The sequence below is a fragment of the Ictalurus furcatus genome, chromosome 28 (genome assembly GCF_023375685.1).
Source record: "Ictalurus furcatus strain D&B chromosome 28, Billie_1.0, whole genome shotgun sequence".
NCBI lineage: Eukaryota > Metazoa > Chordata > Actinopteri > Siluriformes > Ictaluridae > Ictalurus > Ictalurus furcatus.
The window spans coordinates 5,310,819-5,328,245 of record NC_071282.1 but is presented as its reverse complement, the minus strand read 5'-3'; the positions used below and the strand labels follow the sequence as shown (position 1 = coordinate 5,328,245).

At 38.6% G+C, this 17,427-nt stretch overlaps 2 protein-coding genes across 2 annotated transcripts; both read right to left on the bottom strand.

The window, feature by feature from the left end:
• Positions 1-533: 533 nt before the first annotated feature.
• Positions 534-5,837, bottom strand: selenow1 (selenoprotein W, 1). The gene is made up of 6 exons (XM_053618374.1): positions 5,678-5,837; positions 4,222-4,246; positions 4,044-4,097; positions 2,409-2,483; positions 1,619-1,715; positions 534-802 (listed from the first exon to the last, which is right to left on the bottom strand). The coding sequence occupies exons 1-5, from the start codon at positions 5,704-5,706 to the stop codon at positions 1,638-1,640; spliced, it is 261 nt and encodes an 86-aa protein (XP_053474349.1). The 5' UTR covers positions 5,707-5,837; the 3' UTR covers positions 534-802; positions 1,619-1,637.
• Positions 5,838-6,376: 539 nt separating this feature from the next.
• On the bottom strand, positions 6,377-16,495 carry ehd2a (EH-domain containing 2a). Its single transcript, XM_053618373.1, has 7 exons — positions 16,227-16,495; positions 14,198-14,446; positions 12,563-12,739; positions 12,123-12,220; positions 10,951-11,363; positions 7,973-8,134; positions 6,377-7,772 (listed from the first exon to the last, which is right to left on the bottom strand). Exons 2-7 carry the CDS (start codon positions 14,419-14,421, stop codon positions 7,188-7,190), a joined length of 1,659 nt encoding a protein of 552 aa, XP_053474348.1. The 5' UTR covers positions 14,422-14,446; positions 16,227-16,495; the 3' UTR covers positions 6,377-7,187.
• Positions 16,496-17,427: the final 932 nt, after the last annotated feature.

Sequence of the window (17,427 nt, the reverse complement as noted above, 5' to 3'; positions counted from 1 at the left end):
GATGGAGACTACAAAGCATTAGGGCATGTGCAGTACTGGAAATCAGTGCACGAGCAGGATTGATTTGCATGCGGCGCAAATACAATTTGCATACAAGCTGCATGTATTAAATTACTGCATAACACCATTATAAAGCTATAAGCTATCCATCAATTTACCGTACCGCTTTTCCTACACAGGGTCGCCTGGAGCCTACCTCATGGAACTCGTGGCACAAGGCAGGGGACATATTGGATGGGGTGCCAACCCATCGCAGGGCACAATCGCACACACATTCACACACTATGGACAATTTGGACATGTCAATCAGCTTACAATGCATGTCTTTGGACTGGGGAGGAAACCGGAGTACCCAGAGGAAACCACCGAAGCACGGGTAGTACATGCAAACTCCAAAGACAAAGGGTGGAGGCGGGATTCGAACCCCCGAACCCTGGAGGCGCGAGGCAAACGTGTTACCCACTAGCTATAAACTAATACATCTGAATTAAACACCTCACTTGCCTTATAAAGACAAAAAAATAAGAGACACATTTTCGAGATTGTTTTCTGTTTATTATTGCACGAATGTTCCAAATCTTTCAACATGTGTATTTTCAAACAAAAGCAAGAAGTTTAGAAGCAAACAGAAAGGTTCAATTCTCTAAACATGACGTAAAACCGTTTCCTGGAGTTTGCCCACTCGGAAAACCTCCTCCGTGAAAGAGCAGGAAAGCATCAAGCAACTTCCGTGCCAGAGGCACTTCGGAGGTCACCATCATTGTTGCAGTTTCACAGAGGTCGACAGACAGAGACGAACAAACTGAGGAGAAAAACAGAGAGTGAGCTGAATTCTTGACATGGATTGGTCAGAAGAACAATGTTATCATTTCTGTCGTTCAAGTTATTCATTGTTTAGCAGACGAAATTCTTCTATGTCCTTAAGTGCAACATCTATTTCCCTGCTTTTTCATGGAATTAAATTTGTGCCAAAAGTATTTGAACGTAACTTTTTAAGAAACAGAAAAAAATCATGGCTGCCAGAGTTTTCGTTTACGCTCCGCAAGTTTACGTTTGCCATTCTGGCACCTCTCGTGGGGGCGGGGCTTAACAGTGATCTACTCTGATTCGCTAGTGAGGTTTGAATCGACAGCTCGTGTGTCCAGCTGAGGGGGATCTCATCTTCAAAAAATTGGGTTTGGGTAGTCGTATGAGGCTACCCAAACCTCAAATAATAATTACGAACTAATGTACTGACTAAGTAAGTACGTAAGTAATTTCCACTACAAAGTACAAACACTAAGTCTCTACTTCAAGGTAGCTGTCGATCCAACTCTCACTAGCCAATGAGAGCAAATCTCTGTTAAGCCCCACCCACAAGAGAGGTTTGTGTCAGAATGGCGAATGTTGTCAGAACAAAACAAAACAATGATATCACTCGCAATCACATCACATTTCTCTTTCCCCGCCCCCACACCAAGCTATCATCAACTAGAAAATGCTGAGTCATGGCCATACTGACCATGTTGTCTTAAAAAAATTCTAGTAATTCAGGTTAGTTATCGTGCTCAAATCTTTCATACTTCTCCCCCATAATTAAAACGAAAGCAGTCAAACATGTTCAGTGACATTTTGTTACCTCCGACATCAGCGCAGCTTCATTTGTTCAAGGCATACTCAATGGCACTCACAATCTTGGCAAGCTTCTCATCGTTGTCAACGAAGCCGTCCCCATTCTGTCAAAACCAGACATGTTTTTCCATTATGGCTTGTTGATTTTTGGATAAAGATACAATAGCATTGGATGAGCACAGGACATGCTTTATGATTACAGCAGCAGTTTTCAGATGCAAGTCTACAGTATCCAGGTGAGGGTGAGTTTTGGACATAAAGTGGGTATCCACAAAGAATACGGATTCTTTTAAAAAGTACAGAAAGTATGCGTCTCTATCTTTTACTCTGTATGCTCAATCCCCAAAGAAGTGTACGTGCTTGATTTCCTGTAGAGATTATATCTATTTATCTCTCTATCTCCTAGCTCCATTCATTGTGGCTTCCATCCACCGGTTTTGAGAATTTAGTCTGCCCACAAGCAGGAATGTAAACACTATAAAAGGTTTTCTCTTTGAGGAAATGAGATGAAAATGTTGGCTCAAAGTAAAGGTCGATACTCAGAATAGAATTAGTGCATTGACAAGTGTTACTTTATCTTACAATGACTGCAGTTGCCTTCATCATGTTATTTCTCTGTTTTTAGAATAGGGTTTTCTCACTAATTCCCTATGACATTTCTATCTGGATGGGCTGGGCATGGTCTCTTAGAGGATGACTCCGCCCACAACCACAAAGCACGGGGTTTTCATGAGGATGCAAATGATGTTGCTGTGACCTTCACAGGTATACATAATAGCAAATTGAATAGTCCTCACCTTCTTCGAGTGCACCAGTTCGCCATTCACCTGCACCTCAAACCACCCAGTTGTTGTGGGAGTGCCCTCACTTGTCTGTGGGACAAAGATGGACAGACAAACAAAACCTGAGTTGACAAGGCCTGGCATAGCAACAAGTATCAACACGTGACTGCATTCTGTATTTCAGTCAAAGACTACTAATAGTGCAAATTGTTTATTTAGACCAATTTCAGACAACATATAATCATCAGAGAGGCGTTATTAAATATCGCTGCAAGCAGCAATTAGGGGCCCAAGCACTACAGAGGCAAAGCACAACAGAGGTAAAGTAGGAGATAAGCACTGCATCGAACACGAACGAATTGAACATGACCGACAGTTTTGTTCAATTTTGGCCCATCAACATGAAATCCATCTTATTGCTGGCATGGTCTGAAGTTGATCTGAGAAGAATTTGGTGAAAATTGGACAGAGATATAACCTCACATCCATTTCATTTTTATGAAAATTGGACAAACGGTCTAGAAGGAGATTGAAAAAGTTGGTTTTTCAGAAAATTCAAAATGGCGGAAGAATTTTCATGACGGAAAATGCTGGAGAATTTTCTTCCTAGCCCTTACAATTCAAAAGTTATTAGCATATATGGGTGCATTTTTGAGCTGTTGGTGGTACTGGAGGGTTTGAGATAGCAACTCCAAATTTGCTGTGGTAACATTTCAGACTGTCCCCTATCTCTGTCCCAAATTTCCTAACTTTCCTAAGTACCGTTCTATGGGCTGCCCTAGACTCAATAGCAGAAGAAGAAGATTAACAATTACAACAGGTCCCTACACACCTGCAGTGCTTGGACCTTAATTAAAGAACGACATGTAATACTTTTTATCCATTTGTAGTTACATACATGTTGTAGAACGTCTGCGAAACAAGTTAATTCCTATTATATTACATTACAGCAGCTATAAACCGGAAATTGCAAAGTCCTCACAGGTTTACATTAAACTTTTCCGCTGACACTGGAGACTCCTTCGATACAGTTTTTCTTTGTTAAACAACAATACACTTTTAATTAATCTCGGAATACGTGAGTGTCCGCTATGCAAGTCCCTGTGAGTGAGTGCATTAATGTGAACCTGTGATTTGCCTTAAAGCCGGAACTACTGTCTGAGCAAATTAATTAACACCTGTTGGCCAAACACTGCGGTTTAATAACAGTCAAATAAGCATTAGTTTGTTAGGCACACCTAAGCATACCTTGTATGTACACTCCTTAGGCATTTAGTCAAACACCATCTGCCTCATGAGTCAGTAATTGTACACGTAGTATGTGGTATATCTTCATAACAAACCCGCAACTCTTTGTAGATTCTTAAATAGTAAATATTGTACTGTACTGAGCTGGAGCTGGAGGTGTAGAAGCAGGTGTAGGATTACAGAGTCAGGTTTTTCCCAGAAGAGCTAAGCGCATGTCTAAAAACCACATCCTTATGCAAAAATAATGTACTCGTTATAATCACGTCTGAAATCTCGCACTGCTTTGCAAGTATTCAAACTACAGGACGCAAAACACCCATAATGCATGCCACTGTTTGGAGGGAGACATTCAGTCATCACTTTGGACACTGAATCCTTTCTACCAGTGTAAGAAGAACTTACGATCTCAAGGACGCCTGGAAAATCATCCTCAAGCAACGTTGTGAGCTTGATGGCCTGTGAACAAAACAATGGCAAAGACAACAGTGACGTTTATGATCACAAAAATAAATACAGAAATCAAGTCTAGCTTGAAATACAGGACCAAGTCCTGGAATGTGTGCAAAGAAAATAAACATACCTTGGGCCTGTACCCTCATCCACCACTGAGGAAAGACAAAAGAAATAAAAGATAAATGAATAGATTTTGGCCTGCTTTAAAAAAAACAACAAAGTTTTTTTTTTAAAAATTCCACACGTCTTAATTCGATTTGTGTTTACTTCGAGTATCATTTTAGTCGGATTAAGGTCATCAATAATCGCCGTTTACATGCTAGTTTCTTAATCAGAGTATCGTCTTAATCGGATTAATATCAGAATATTGTTGTCCATGTAAACGTACTGACTGTCTTCCTGTGACGTCATCGTGGTACACAACCACTAACTTCTCACAGGACTAACGAGTACACAACTCCACCCAACAAAATAAGCACTAGCCTTACTAAAACACCTCACAAATAGTTCTATATAATCACACGCAACATGTTCGACGGTGGACTTTTCCTTTAAAATAAAAATACTTCACCACAGAGCTTCTCAACCTTTTGTAACTAAAGCCTCCCCTATCATGTGACGACCCCCCCCCCCCCATTTTGGAGGAGACCAGGTATAATGATTCTATATAAAATCTATCTCTCTCTATATATAACCTAATCTATAATCTGTTTTGATAGATAGATAGATAGATAGATAGATAGATAGAGATTTCTTTGCTTTTGTGTTTTTGTACTTTTTAAAATGACTTTTCATTATGATTTTTTTAAATAACTTTTATAAAACTATATAATAGACTGGTATGGAACATGAATCATCAAAATAATAAGTCTGAAAAGTGGCTAAATTGCCAACACTGGTCTGCACTGACTGCTAGATGAAAGGCAGGCTAAGCTCCGTCTCTCCCCAGCAATAAGTGAATACAGAGGGAGAGGGAACGCGGGGTTTTTCATTTATGCAACTTCTATTTGAAAAGCAATAAAATACACAGAGTACCCAGATGACGCCCTGTCTGTTTTTTGCTTGAAAACAATTTGCGCCCCCTTGTTGAGAACCACTGCTTTAACGGATAAAGGCTCCTCAGGGATCCAGCTCTCAGGTTCAATCTCAAATGAATCCCTACGTCACACCTAGTGCCCTACCTAGTGTGTACAGGACGTTAATCACAGAGCAGTGCGCGGATGTAGGAATTAGAGTGAAATTTGGAATACGGAAACGTATTTGTTATGTACAGCCACAACAAATAAAGCCAAGTGCGAACGCTTTATTTTCCTACACAGTTATGAAGAATTCACGAAAATGTAAGCACTTATGTTTATAGGCTGTTTTGCAGATTTGTTTTTGAAGGGTTTTGTTTTGTTTTTTTTTGTTTGTTTGTTTTTTGTTTGTTTTTTTTTTAAAAACGCGTTTCGTTGTAATATCGGCTAGCTATAGAATAAGCACAATAATGCTGCGTTCAATGAACCTAAACAGAACCTGTGACGAAACACAGGTTTATATGTACATATATGGTGTATCTATAAATAACAATGTAGTGGACTTACCAGTACATGATATGTATTTTGACGCCCATTTCGACGACTGTAGAGGCTCTTGTCCGGATTAAGAACTGACTGCAGGCAGCAGGTTTAAAGATGTAGCTAGACCTCGGTTTAGACGAAGGACTGAAGCGTTTCGGTGTTATTTCCTTTATTACAGTCCGAGAGATGAGGCGGAGCAAACAGGGAAACATTGTGCTCGGCCACAGGGAGGCGCAAGAACAAGCAAGAGACATAACTCACATTCCTGCACACCCTTCTGTCACTTCGTTTCTCAATCTTTATTTTAAAAAACTCCTTTTTTTTAATGTTAAATGTGTAACTTACTTCCTGACAGGAGTCTATAAATTCATACTCGATGAACACTTTTCTTAAAGTCCCCATTATATATATAATATATATATGTTCATATAAATGAACTTTATTAAAGGTACAAAAGATGTAGCCTGGGGTACCACCCCTGTGTTAAGAAAAGGTACAGTTTAGTACTATTTTTTAGTATATTTTTCGGAGAGTGTGGCAGCAAGTTTGTTCGTATAGTTGTTGTTGTGTATTGAAAAGTCTGAAAATGGCTGGAGTTTATATGTACTACACGTCTTTTTAAAGGACTTTTTCTTCCATTTCAGTACAGGGGAGTTTCCATGACTGGGTGCCATGAAATTGTTGACTGAGATAGGTTAACACATGTTTTCCTGGATTCGATGCTGAATTCTTTTTTTAATTTTAAGTTGAGTTGAAAGGACTTAATGGCAGCTCACCAATAATCTACTTTCCACATTTTTAAACCACAACAAAAAGGGCATTCAAGTGTTTTGGTGTAAGAGATTTACTGAGGTTCAGTAATAAAAAGCAGATAAGAAAATGAAGAATCCAAGTAAATGTCTGTAAAACATAAAGTGGAATAATAATTTAATCTCTGTTAATCTTGTTATTTTTCTATATTCTACATCACTGCTTCTGAATCCTGTCGACCCCCTCAGACCCCACAAAGTGTGATTTTATTAATTTGTTTAATGATATGATGATGAAGAGGAATGTTAAGTAGTATTTACTACTCTCGTTATAGCTGTTATAGTTATTATTATTGTATAGTGGTTTAGCTTACACAATTGCTCTGTTGAGTCGCATTAATGTAAAATAATGTCATAAATAAATGAACTTTAATCTAACTGCTATTTTAATAAAACTAGGAAATGTTCATATGATACGGTGCACCTGGTTTAAGGTCTGAGGTTGTGATTTTTTTTTTAACTTAAAAGGGCTGACTGCAAATAATAATATAATAAATATTTAAGAACTCCTGTTTTAAAGAATGGTACAGTGCTATATTGAGATTGTTCAAAATATACGTAATTACATCAATTCGTGTTTATAGTATGGGCAGTACTTTTATAGGCCAAGAGTTGATTTTAAGAGCATAAATCTAGAAAAACTTATTGAGTAAATCGTGCTCAGTCATGGTTCATCCACTCAAAATAGCATCAGAACAAAGCCAGACAAATCTCCAGACAAGCGTCTACGCCTCCACACAGTCTTCCCTGTTCTCTGTGCTCGAGGTTTTGCGTCTTCTTTTAGACGGTGGCACCAGGTCAGCAGGGAGCTTGGGAGGAAGCCCGAAGCCCTCTAACTTCACCTCAATAAGGTGGCTGGCCAAAGCGAACTCTTCATCATCTAGCATGCCGTCTCCGTCCACATCCGACAGCTTCCAAATCCGGCTCAAGACCGAGTTTGGCAGCCGAGTGCTGGTCATCCAGTCCTTCGCTTTGATCCCGCTGAGCTTGCCATCCTGAGGAGACAGGTTGTAGAAGATCTCATCATATTTCGGCTTGTCTTTCGAGACCACCCAAGCTTCTCCAGTGAGCTCCTCACACTCGCCATTGGGCCCTGAATAATAGAACGGGTTCCCTTCAAAAAAAGGGCCTCTTTTCGTTACTAGTAACGGGCCGCCTTGGACACCAGGCTGCTCGGCTGCCACGAGTTCCTCTTGGCGTAGAAGTGGCATCAGTTTGGCAATGTCGGTCGTCAGGAGCTCATCCAGACCTACTATGAGTTTGGATTTTAGGCTTTTAAACTTGGTGAAGTCACGATTCAAGAGTCGTTCCTGGATAGAGAATATGAAAGTCAGTAAATAATGCAGAATCACTTACAATTATAATGACACTCATATTTTAAAAAAAAACAATTCTATTTTGTAATCTAGTGGCTAATATGCTCAACAAATCTGCATTTATTCCCTTTATTATAAAGGAGCGAATGATGCAAAAAGTACACATGGTGAGATTTATTTCAACAGTAACAGACCTGCATCTTTGCACAATCCGGAAAATCTCCAGCTGGGATCTGATGCCGTTGTTGGATCCTTGAGAAAATGACCGGAAGGTCATAAATCAGGTCACGTTTTTTGTTATCCCGACGAAACAAGGGCATTTCCTCCTTCAGAAAACTAACGATGTAAGCATGAGACTGGAAAGAGAAGAAGACAGAAACTGCAGCTTCAATAACCCTTAGAGAGAGAAGAGAGAAAGTCAGTACCGTCCACAAAAGAGACTCGGCGCTTTTGGCTTCCAAACAAATTGCCGTTTCGTCCTAAACTGGACAATGTTTGTGATCATTTCATAAACTTAACATGGAATATACGTATGAGGATACTCATGCAGACGAAGAATTGAAAGTTTTATTTGATTGAATTAACAAAACCAACAGCCAACGTCCCTGAGCAGGATGAAGCTCTTGTTGAAGATGAATTCTGCTATTGGATTCATCTTGTTCACTAATGATACAGCACTACTCAATGACATTTAGTCCTAAATATAAAAGGCTGACGTGACAATACTGCACTGTTGCTCACAATAACAGATACAAGCTAATGACTAGCTTTAAATGTATACTATATGCGGTATATTGTCTGTAGATTTAGCACAGTGAGCTTTTCTGGTGTTCTCGTGTATTGTTGTTTTTTTTTGGGGGGGGGGGGTGTTTGTTGGTGTTTTTTTATTAATGATTTATGAATGTATTGTGGAGTGCACACTGATCGTTTTGTTTATCTGATATCAATATCCAACAAGTTGCTAGCTATTTACACTACCTAGCTAGCTTAAGAACTAGTAATTTTACAGCATACTAAAAATACATTGCTAACCAAAGGACCTTTTCTTCTTAACTAATATAAGGTACTTCATCTACTACAGCACATTTTCTGTCTCAGTTCAAAAAGACTGAGTTAATGTTAATATAAATAACATTGCTAAAGGCTTACACAAACTGGCTAGCCTGATTTGCAAGCTAGCTAGCTAGTTAGAAAGGGGAGCGTATCTATGTTCTCTATACTTAACATTTTGTTCCTTTTATGACCGTTTACTGTATTTTATAAGCTACAGTATGGCATTTCTTCAGTTTTGTGTATACATTTCACTATCATTCATGCACGGAGTTGTATGAATGTATGAATGTAGACTAACAGCTATTTTTAGAGCAGCACAAATGAGGGTTCAGTATGTGCAACCTAGCTACCTTTCATAAATTTCAAGTGTGGATGAAGGATGGATTTTATACTAATGTATGTTTAAACTACTGCATGATGTTATTCATTTAAATGTGTCTTTGGTCTTTAAAGTTAAATGGTAATAAAGTTAATAGGGCCGTGGGAAAATGAGTCCTGACTACATAAAACCTTTGGAGACATTTACTTCATGTGTGTTAACAGAATATTGAACTAGGGAACTTATGACCCTGAGAACATAGGAATGACCCCCGTTAGAAACCTACTAACTACTCCTTAAAGACAGCTGAGGTAAAAACTGATATTCACCATCCACAATAACTTATGAAAATATCATTAAGAAAAAAAAATTATATTGTACCCCACTAGAAAAGCGCATCTTTTTAAAGCTAGTGATTAGCTTGCATTTGTTAGCAAGTATAGCAATGAACAGTACAACAGATTAGCCTGTTTATCTGTGTACATCACATATGTCTCAAATATAATGATGGTACAACGTTGGTGAGTATATTGACAGCCTTAAACACAAAAAACAAACTGTGACATAAATACCGGTTTTGTAGACCCAAGTGGTTTATACTGATATTGTCATGTGCCAGTGCGGTTGCTCTTTTCTTCCAAGTTCAAAGCATTTTTACATTTTAAGTATTAGTCTGTGCATTTTCAAATATGTATGCTACAAACTCTGCATGTTATCATTTGAGTCTATGCATTTCAGACATCCACTTGACGCAGTAACAAAAAATGTTACTAACTTCAGGTAACGAGTGCACACTAGCGTCTGGTTTTCCTTGTCTTGACTAACTGATGAGTCTTGTTCTTACTGTATATAGCTCATTTATAGAGAATGATTGATGCTTTGTGATGCGGTGCATTCTTTGTAACTCACTAATTGTCAAGTGGACGTCTAAATTGCAAGGAAAAAAAATTCAGAATCGCGAGATGTGAACTCGTAAACGCGCAAAATAAAGTCTATGGCGTATGATGTGAACACGCAGTTGTGAGAAAAAATGTCTGAATTGTGAGACGTTAACTCGAAATTGCGAGATTTAAACTAAAAATTGTGGGGAATTAAATTTTTTTCTCTGTGGCGAAAGCGGGCTTCCATAGGAACCTAAGACGGAGACGACTGACAATGTAACACTTTACTTCGATTGTGGAATAACCCATAAACCCATACTGGAGTCCGGTTGAGACGTAGATTCCCCATTAGTCCATGTCATCTTAAGCAACCTTTATATTTTTCAAAGCAAATAGACCCATTTGCCTGTTTCCTCCAAATAAGGAATAATCAACCGGAGGCCATGTATTAAGTATGATGTTTACAAAACATCATGGCTACGACTTTGCTATTTCTTGTTCATGAGATACTTAGTATATTAATTTGTGGGCATGTCTTATGTCTTATTAAAAATAAGACTAGCCAATATCATCGACTTCCAGTATCATTCCTCCTGTTTTTTAAATGAAGCGTGAATGGCAAAAGTATTTTGTTTCCATGTTGAGTAGTCTCCTCCTCGGAGACTTTTGCTTGCCATCTCTACAGTCTCTAGAGAGATTAGATTAGGCGTGTTCCTTGGTAACGATGACACTGCATGTTTTTCGTAGACCTAATTGGTATCCAACAAAACTTGTTTGGTGTGTGTTCAAAACAGAGCTGATTATTTAAATACTGAGATTTGATTAAAAAAGGAACAGCATTTTAGCTTTCCAATAACAATGAACAGTATGTCCAAGTCAATGTGTAGTCGATGTAAATACATTTTTAAAAGAGCCTCACCCTCACAAGTCGTGCCCTCTTTACCAGGTCATTAAGTTTCCTCAGGGCAGAGTTGCGAGGCAGGTTCTGGATCTCCTTAAAGAGATCTTCTTCCTCTCGTTCAAACAGCACGCGGTTCTCTGACGTCCTGAACGGAGAGGACCAAAAGGAGCCGATGTAGACCCTCAGGACTTCCGGGGTGCAAATGACTTTCCCCAGCGACCACATCAGTGCACCGTAAACCCGCATCAGCTGCTGCGAGTCCACCATGTCGGCCTTGTTGAGCAGCACGCGCAGCTTGTCTTCATATCCTCGTAGGGCCACGATGGAGCGAGAGAACTCGTCCGAGAGTTCCAGTTTGTGTGCATCGCACAGGAGGATGATGAGGTCCACATGCTCGGCGAACCAGCGAAGCACCGCTGGGAAATCATAGCCTAGGAGAAGAAATGATTTTCTAGGTGTGATTTACAGATCTGTCAAGCAGAGCTAGCAAATAATGTCCGTGTTGGCTCTGTGTTTTGTGAATAAGATTATTATACAGATGTGGAAGTATAACCTCTGAACCTCTACTCTGAACCTCTATTCGGAGATGTTTTTATGAATCAAATGACTCTTGTGAATCTGAAGGCTTTATGAAAATGTCCAAGAGCTGTTTTGTTGTAACTGCCTTCTTCTGTAGTGCATAGATTTGTGGTCTTTCAGCTTTAAGGACTTTCCCACTACTTACGGAGTAAAACATGACTGGGTGTGCTATTGCAGAAAAATAATCAACAACAGGCAATGTGACATGACCACCCTGAGGTTGATTATTTTCCCATAACACTACGTCTATAAGTGTTTTATTCCTCTTATACCACAGTGATTTGCCAATTTAAAATTTTTTTTAGAACAACATGCACTTTTTATCCATTAATAGTGACATTAAATGTCGGCAAACAAGTTAGTTCCTGATATCATTTCTTTTACTATAACCATAAACAGCCACTTATGTTATAATAGCAAGAGAGTTAGTAATAAGCTCAGTGATTAAGCGTGTGACATCAGCATACAGCTGCACATCGGAAAATGATTTGTACAGTCAGAAAGAAATGTAGTAAAATTTGTATTCAAAACTGATTTCTGAATACTTCATCAAAATGAAGTCCTATGAAGCATATTGAAGCATTCTGAAGTAAATGTCTGTAGTTTCTTGCCTCTGCTCATCCTTTTCTTGGTGCTGGACAAGATTCCTGGTGTGTCAATGATGCTGAGGCTTTCTAAGACCTGGTTTGGAAAGTGCACACACTGGAACCTACAGGAACAGAAAAAAACATGAATATTAATTACAAACATAAATAATTTCTGATCAGAGTTGTGTTTTTTTTCCAATTAAATTGTTTTTTTCTTTCCTACTCTCTCCCATTTCCATGTCTGCAATGTCCAAGCCTCGATTTTTCCAAAGTTTGGCGACACTCAGACGTTTCACGTGCCAAAGATGACTCACCGCTAATCTCTTTCTACACCCACCCTTCCTCTAGAGTCTTTATACATGGCCACTACTTCTGTTTCAGGCTAACAAGTGCCAGATCTCTGAAACAGTCATCTATCCTACTGACTTTCTGTCACTTATTTCTATTCACTCCCTCTCACTCACCGGTTGAGGAAGGTGTTGCCAAAATAGTTGAGCTTGCGGAAAGGTTTGTTGGGGTCCATAACAAGAGCATTGCCTGGAATCACCCCCTCAACATCCCTGTGCATGATAGCAGTGAAACAGTCTGTTGTAGGTTCAGGTCCAATTCTACTTCCTGGGTATTCTTGTTCAAGAAGATACCTGAAAAATTTACAGCCATTTTATAATCATATATAGTTTTGTGGTTTTTCAGCTTCAAGAACAGCTTCTTTCCGACTGCTTCTAGGCTACTTTAAAAGAAAACACAGACATAAAGGGGCATGCTGTTATTGGGAAATAATCAACAATGGGGTGGTGGAATGCAATTTAATGCAATTTAACGCAAACAATTTTTTATTTATTAAAGAAAAGCAGATTGTATTTTTTTTTTTTATTATCAGTTCCTGTTATCACTTCATAACATTCATATTCTTATTTTAAAAAAAATGCAGCTCATCATGTTACCAAGAAAGCCCTCCACCATGAATCCCTCCATTGTCTGAAAACTTACATTTACAGCTTTGACTGTTATAAAGCACTGACACTGGGGAATCTTTCCGAAAATGCTAAAATCTCCTCAAAGAAAACTTCACCATAAGATATTCATAAATCAGCCATAACATAAAACCACTGTCAGGTGAAGTGAATAACATTGATTATGTTGTTACAGTGGCAACTGTCAAGGGGTGGGAGATATTATTCAGCAAGTGAACAGTCAGTTCTTAAAGTTGATGTGTTGGAAGCAGGAAAAATGGGCAAGCGTAAGGATATGAGCGACTTTAACAAGGGCCAAATTGTGATGGCTAGACGACTGGGTCAGAGCATCTCCAAAACGGCAGGTCTTGTGGGGTATTCCCGGTATGCAGTGGTTAGTACCTACTAAAACTGGTCCAAGGAAGGACAAACAGTCCTAAACCCAACTTACAGGACTTAAAGGATCTGCTGCTAATGTCTTGGTGCCAGATACCACAGCACACCTTCAGAGGGCTTGTGGAGTCCATGCCTCGACAGGTCAGAGCTGTTTTGGCGGCACAAGTGGGACTTACACAATATTAGGCGGGTGGTTTTAATGTTCTGGCTGATCAGTGTATAGTTTAATTGCAGTTACCAGATAACTCATAGCACATACTGAATAATCACAGTATCTTGGTATTTCTTTAGGATGAAGAACTACATAAGATTGGAGGGGATTAAGGGGTTAAAAGAGGTATGTCAGTGTGTTAGCTGAAGCAGTGATATATAGAATAATCGGTATATGCATCACTGACATTAATTTATAACTATGTTAAAAGGAAGCAAAAACCCTTCCCGAATTTTGGCCAAAAACAGATTACTTGTCTTTTTGGCAAAGTCAAAACCAAAAAGAGGTTGAAATGTTTTTATATTCCTTTTAAACTTAGACTTCCTCCTTCAAAGGTCATGTTGATTAAGGAGCCAGTATAACAGTGGTAAAAACAGTTTGGGTGTCTAAAGGGTCCATGCTAGCTAGGAGTAATTTCCCCACATAGTGAATGTCATGCTTCGATCAAGTTGTTGGGTAGCTATGTGCTGTAGCGAAACAGATATAAGCCTAGTCAGTTTTCTCACTTTTCACACACATATACAAATTACACTATTCACCTAATGAAGGTCGTCTTCCCCGTTGAACACTGACCCACCACCAGGATCATGGGCTTGTGGTCAAAGTCTGCATCTTCCAGACTGGGAGAGTGAAAGTCCGAGAAGCCGTAATACTTCTCCAGAGGAAGCAACTTCTGTCGGTAGAGAAACTTCAAACCCTCAGCGACTGTCTGGACTTCCTTGAGAGATTTCACACCCCTGTTCTTAATCTCTTTGGAAGCCATTGAGCAGGAAACTGAGCCTGTAAATCTGATACATGGAGATTAAGAGGAATGAGTATTGAGATATGGATTACTCTGAAAAGAAAGGTTTACTGTAACACCCTCTTCGCCTTTTTTTTTTTTTTTTTACACATTTTACACAACAATTTCCATATCTATAACGACATAATTGTATATCAAGTAGCAACGATTGAGAACTGCTTAAGAAACGCTTAGGAAATAGTAAACAGTATGACACACAGATTTCATCAGGGAACTGTAATCCAGGCTGATTCTGATCTGTTGTTTTAGACTGAACTGATAACTTGCAGGTGCTACAGAATGTTCAAGGGTTTAAAGAAGCCAAACAAATCACATGATGATTGAGTAACACACAGCAGTTCAACTCCTGCAGCTGCACCAGCCGCTTCACAGCAACGTAAAGGAACCTAAAGATTATATTTATTGATCTCATTTTTAAAGTGAACTGAACACTGCTAGATATTAGACATCCTGTGTATACTATATATACTATATATGCATATTAAGGATGTAAGTACATAAATACATTATTTGGTGAACAGATGAAGTGTAGACGAGTTGCACTATTTTTATTGAAAGGAACTTGTCACGAAGGTTCAAAGGACATCTGGTCGAGACTAGAGGTGTGCATCGAGACTGGGATCCTGTGGAACGCAACAAAATATTCGCACAAGCATGAGGTTTTTACTTTCATGCAGGTGCGAGCAAGCAGTCAGATATGAAGTTTATGGTACCAACCAAGACCAGGTTCATTAACATGAATGTACAACATTCATTCATTTATCCTTAGTAACTGCCAGGGCCTCGGTAGTGAAAATGAGACTGCTAGTTTGTCTATATTTTGGGAAACAGAACCTAGAGTGATGTAGCTGAGGTTGAGGAACTGTCAGAGCCAGAATTCACACAACATGCTGACACTGTTGGCACTTTTACATCTGGATGTCCCCCACCCCCCCCCCCCCCAAGTATTTCAGGGGGCATAATGGTAAGGTTAATTAAAATAAGCCTTCAGGTTTAGACCACACCCATTTTGATACAGATACAGATAGTGGCATTGCCTTACACCCCAATGTACTATGTATATTCATTTTTAAACACATATATATATATATATATATATATATATATATATATATATATATATATATATCTTCACCCATAGTGTATGTTTTTAAGACTTTTAGGAGATAACACACCTCTCAGTGCATATCACCTGGGAGGTGTTTTCAAAACCGTACTAAACCACCATTATTTGAATATTACAAAACTGCACCGTTTGACCCCGAAACGCTCTGCTCTTACATGTTCCCCTGTAGAAACAGATGGGACCCGCCCATTATGGACTTTTAATTGAGCTGTCTGTAATTTGTCATGGGACAAATACATTTAATGCAGTTGGGTGGAGAGAGGAAATATGGTTCATATAAATATTATACTGCAAAAACAAAACAAACCCCTCACATTTCTAGTTATTACAAAAAGAATGGACAAAAAACAACCTACTTTCAAACAGTTGCAAGATGCTAAATTAAGTTGCAAGACTATGTGCAGATGGCTGGTGTGTTAAAAGATGAAAACTTTTTTTTATTTCACAAATGTGTTCAGAACAATAACTATTTTCAGAAATATTGCCAAGAAGATTCTAAGCTAAGACCAAATATACATAAAATTCCTTTGCACATAAATAAATTCACACTGACAAACAAAGATCAAGTTCTTCTTATTTCTTGCATAGAGAGCTGGGTCAACATTGGAGAATGGAAAGGAGCAGTAATGGAAATGCTTACCTCTTTAAGGCAGGCTTGAAAACTGAGACTGCTGTGGGAAAAAAATCAGCTGCGATACTCCACTCGATCCAGTGAATTCCTTCTTCTCTTCACCCTTTGGCACAGTTTTACCAACTGTACTCTGTCTCGACTTGAATCGTACTCACGTTTACATTTTGTCTTGTTGCAGATTTGTAAATGACAGTGGAAACAGCCTCTTTTGGTCCCGGTACGATCTGGACTGAGAAACTTGCAGGTTTCTAGTGTGTGCTCAGCTCCAGATGTTTCTGTTGGGTGGGGTGTTGGACCATCGACAAGGTCTAAAAAATTTATTGTGTAATCACATAAAACTAACAGGACTCGTCAGTAGTAAATTGCAAACCCTTGCTGGTGCAAGACTAGTGCATGGAATAAGATAATATGTAGGTTATACAGTATCTACAAGAAAATACACCCTCACTATAATGTTACTATAAAACACACAGTGTTATATTAATATTAATATTATACTGATAAGTAGTTTAAAAGCTTGGAGCCTAATAGGGCCACATGTTTACATTATGTACATTGTTATAAGGATATAATCATTCATTATTAATTCATGCTGCATTCACAAGCTCCTTTATTCTTGTGTCACATTTACAAATTTGTACACTTAAGCGCACAACTAATGTTTTAGACAGTGTGATATGTTCCTAACACCTTTTGCTGTCGTAATATAATAAAATGAAATAAAAAATGTGGTTCATATAGTCTAACCCTTTAGGCACAGTGGTCACTGTGAGAAATCAACATTTATGGTAGGGGTCTCCAGTAATTAAGTTTTTTTGAAAGTCTTCAGGGTAGAGGAATTTTCTGGTTATTGGTTCCTCCATAACATGACACTTTTTTTTTTTTGTCTTATTAACTTTAAGAGAGAAAAATCAGGCTGGAGATGGAAATCTAACTATAAACAGTTTAAAAAGGCGTGACATGTCGTTAATTAATACATTAATAATTGTAATTGTTGGCAAATTTCTGTGGTGTAAAAGGAATAAAACACTGAGGCGTGAGTCAAACCACCCTGGCGTGGATTTATTATCCTATATAATTTATTATTATTATTACTTACTTTACTTTACTTCAGGTACTGTAGTTACTAGGTGCTGCCGCCTCAGAAATGTCCTTTGACCCTGAATTAATTAGTGGACTACTAAGTAAATTTATATAAAAAAATTAGTGG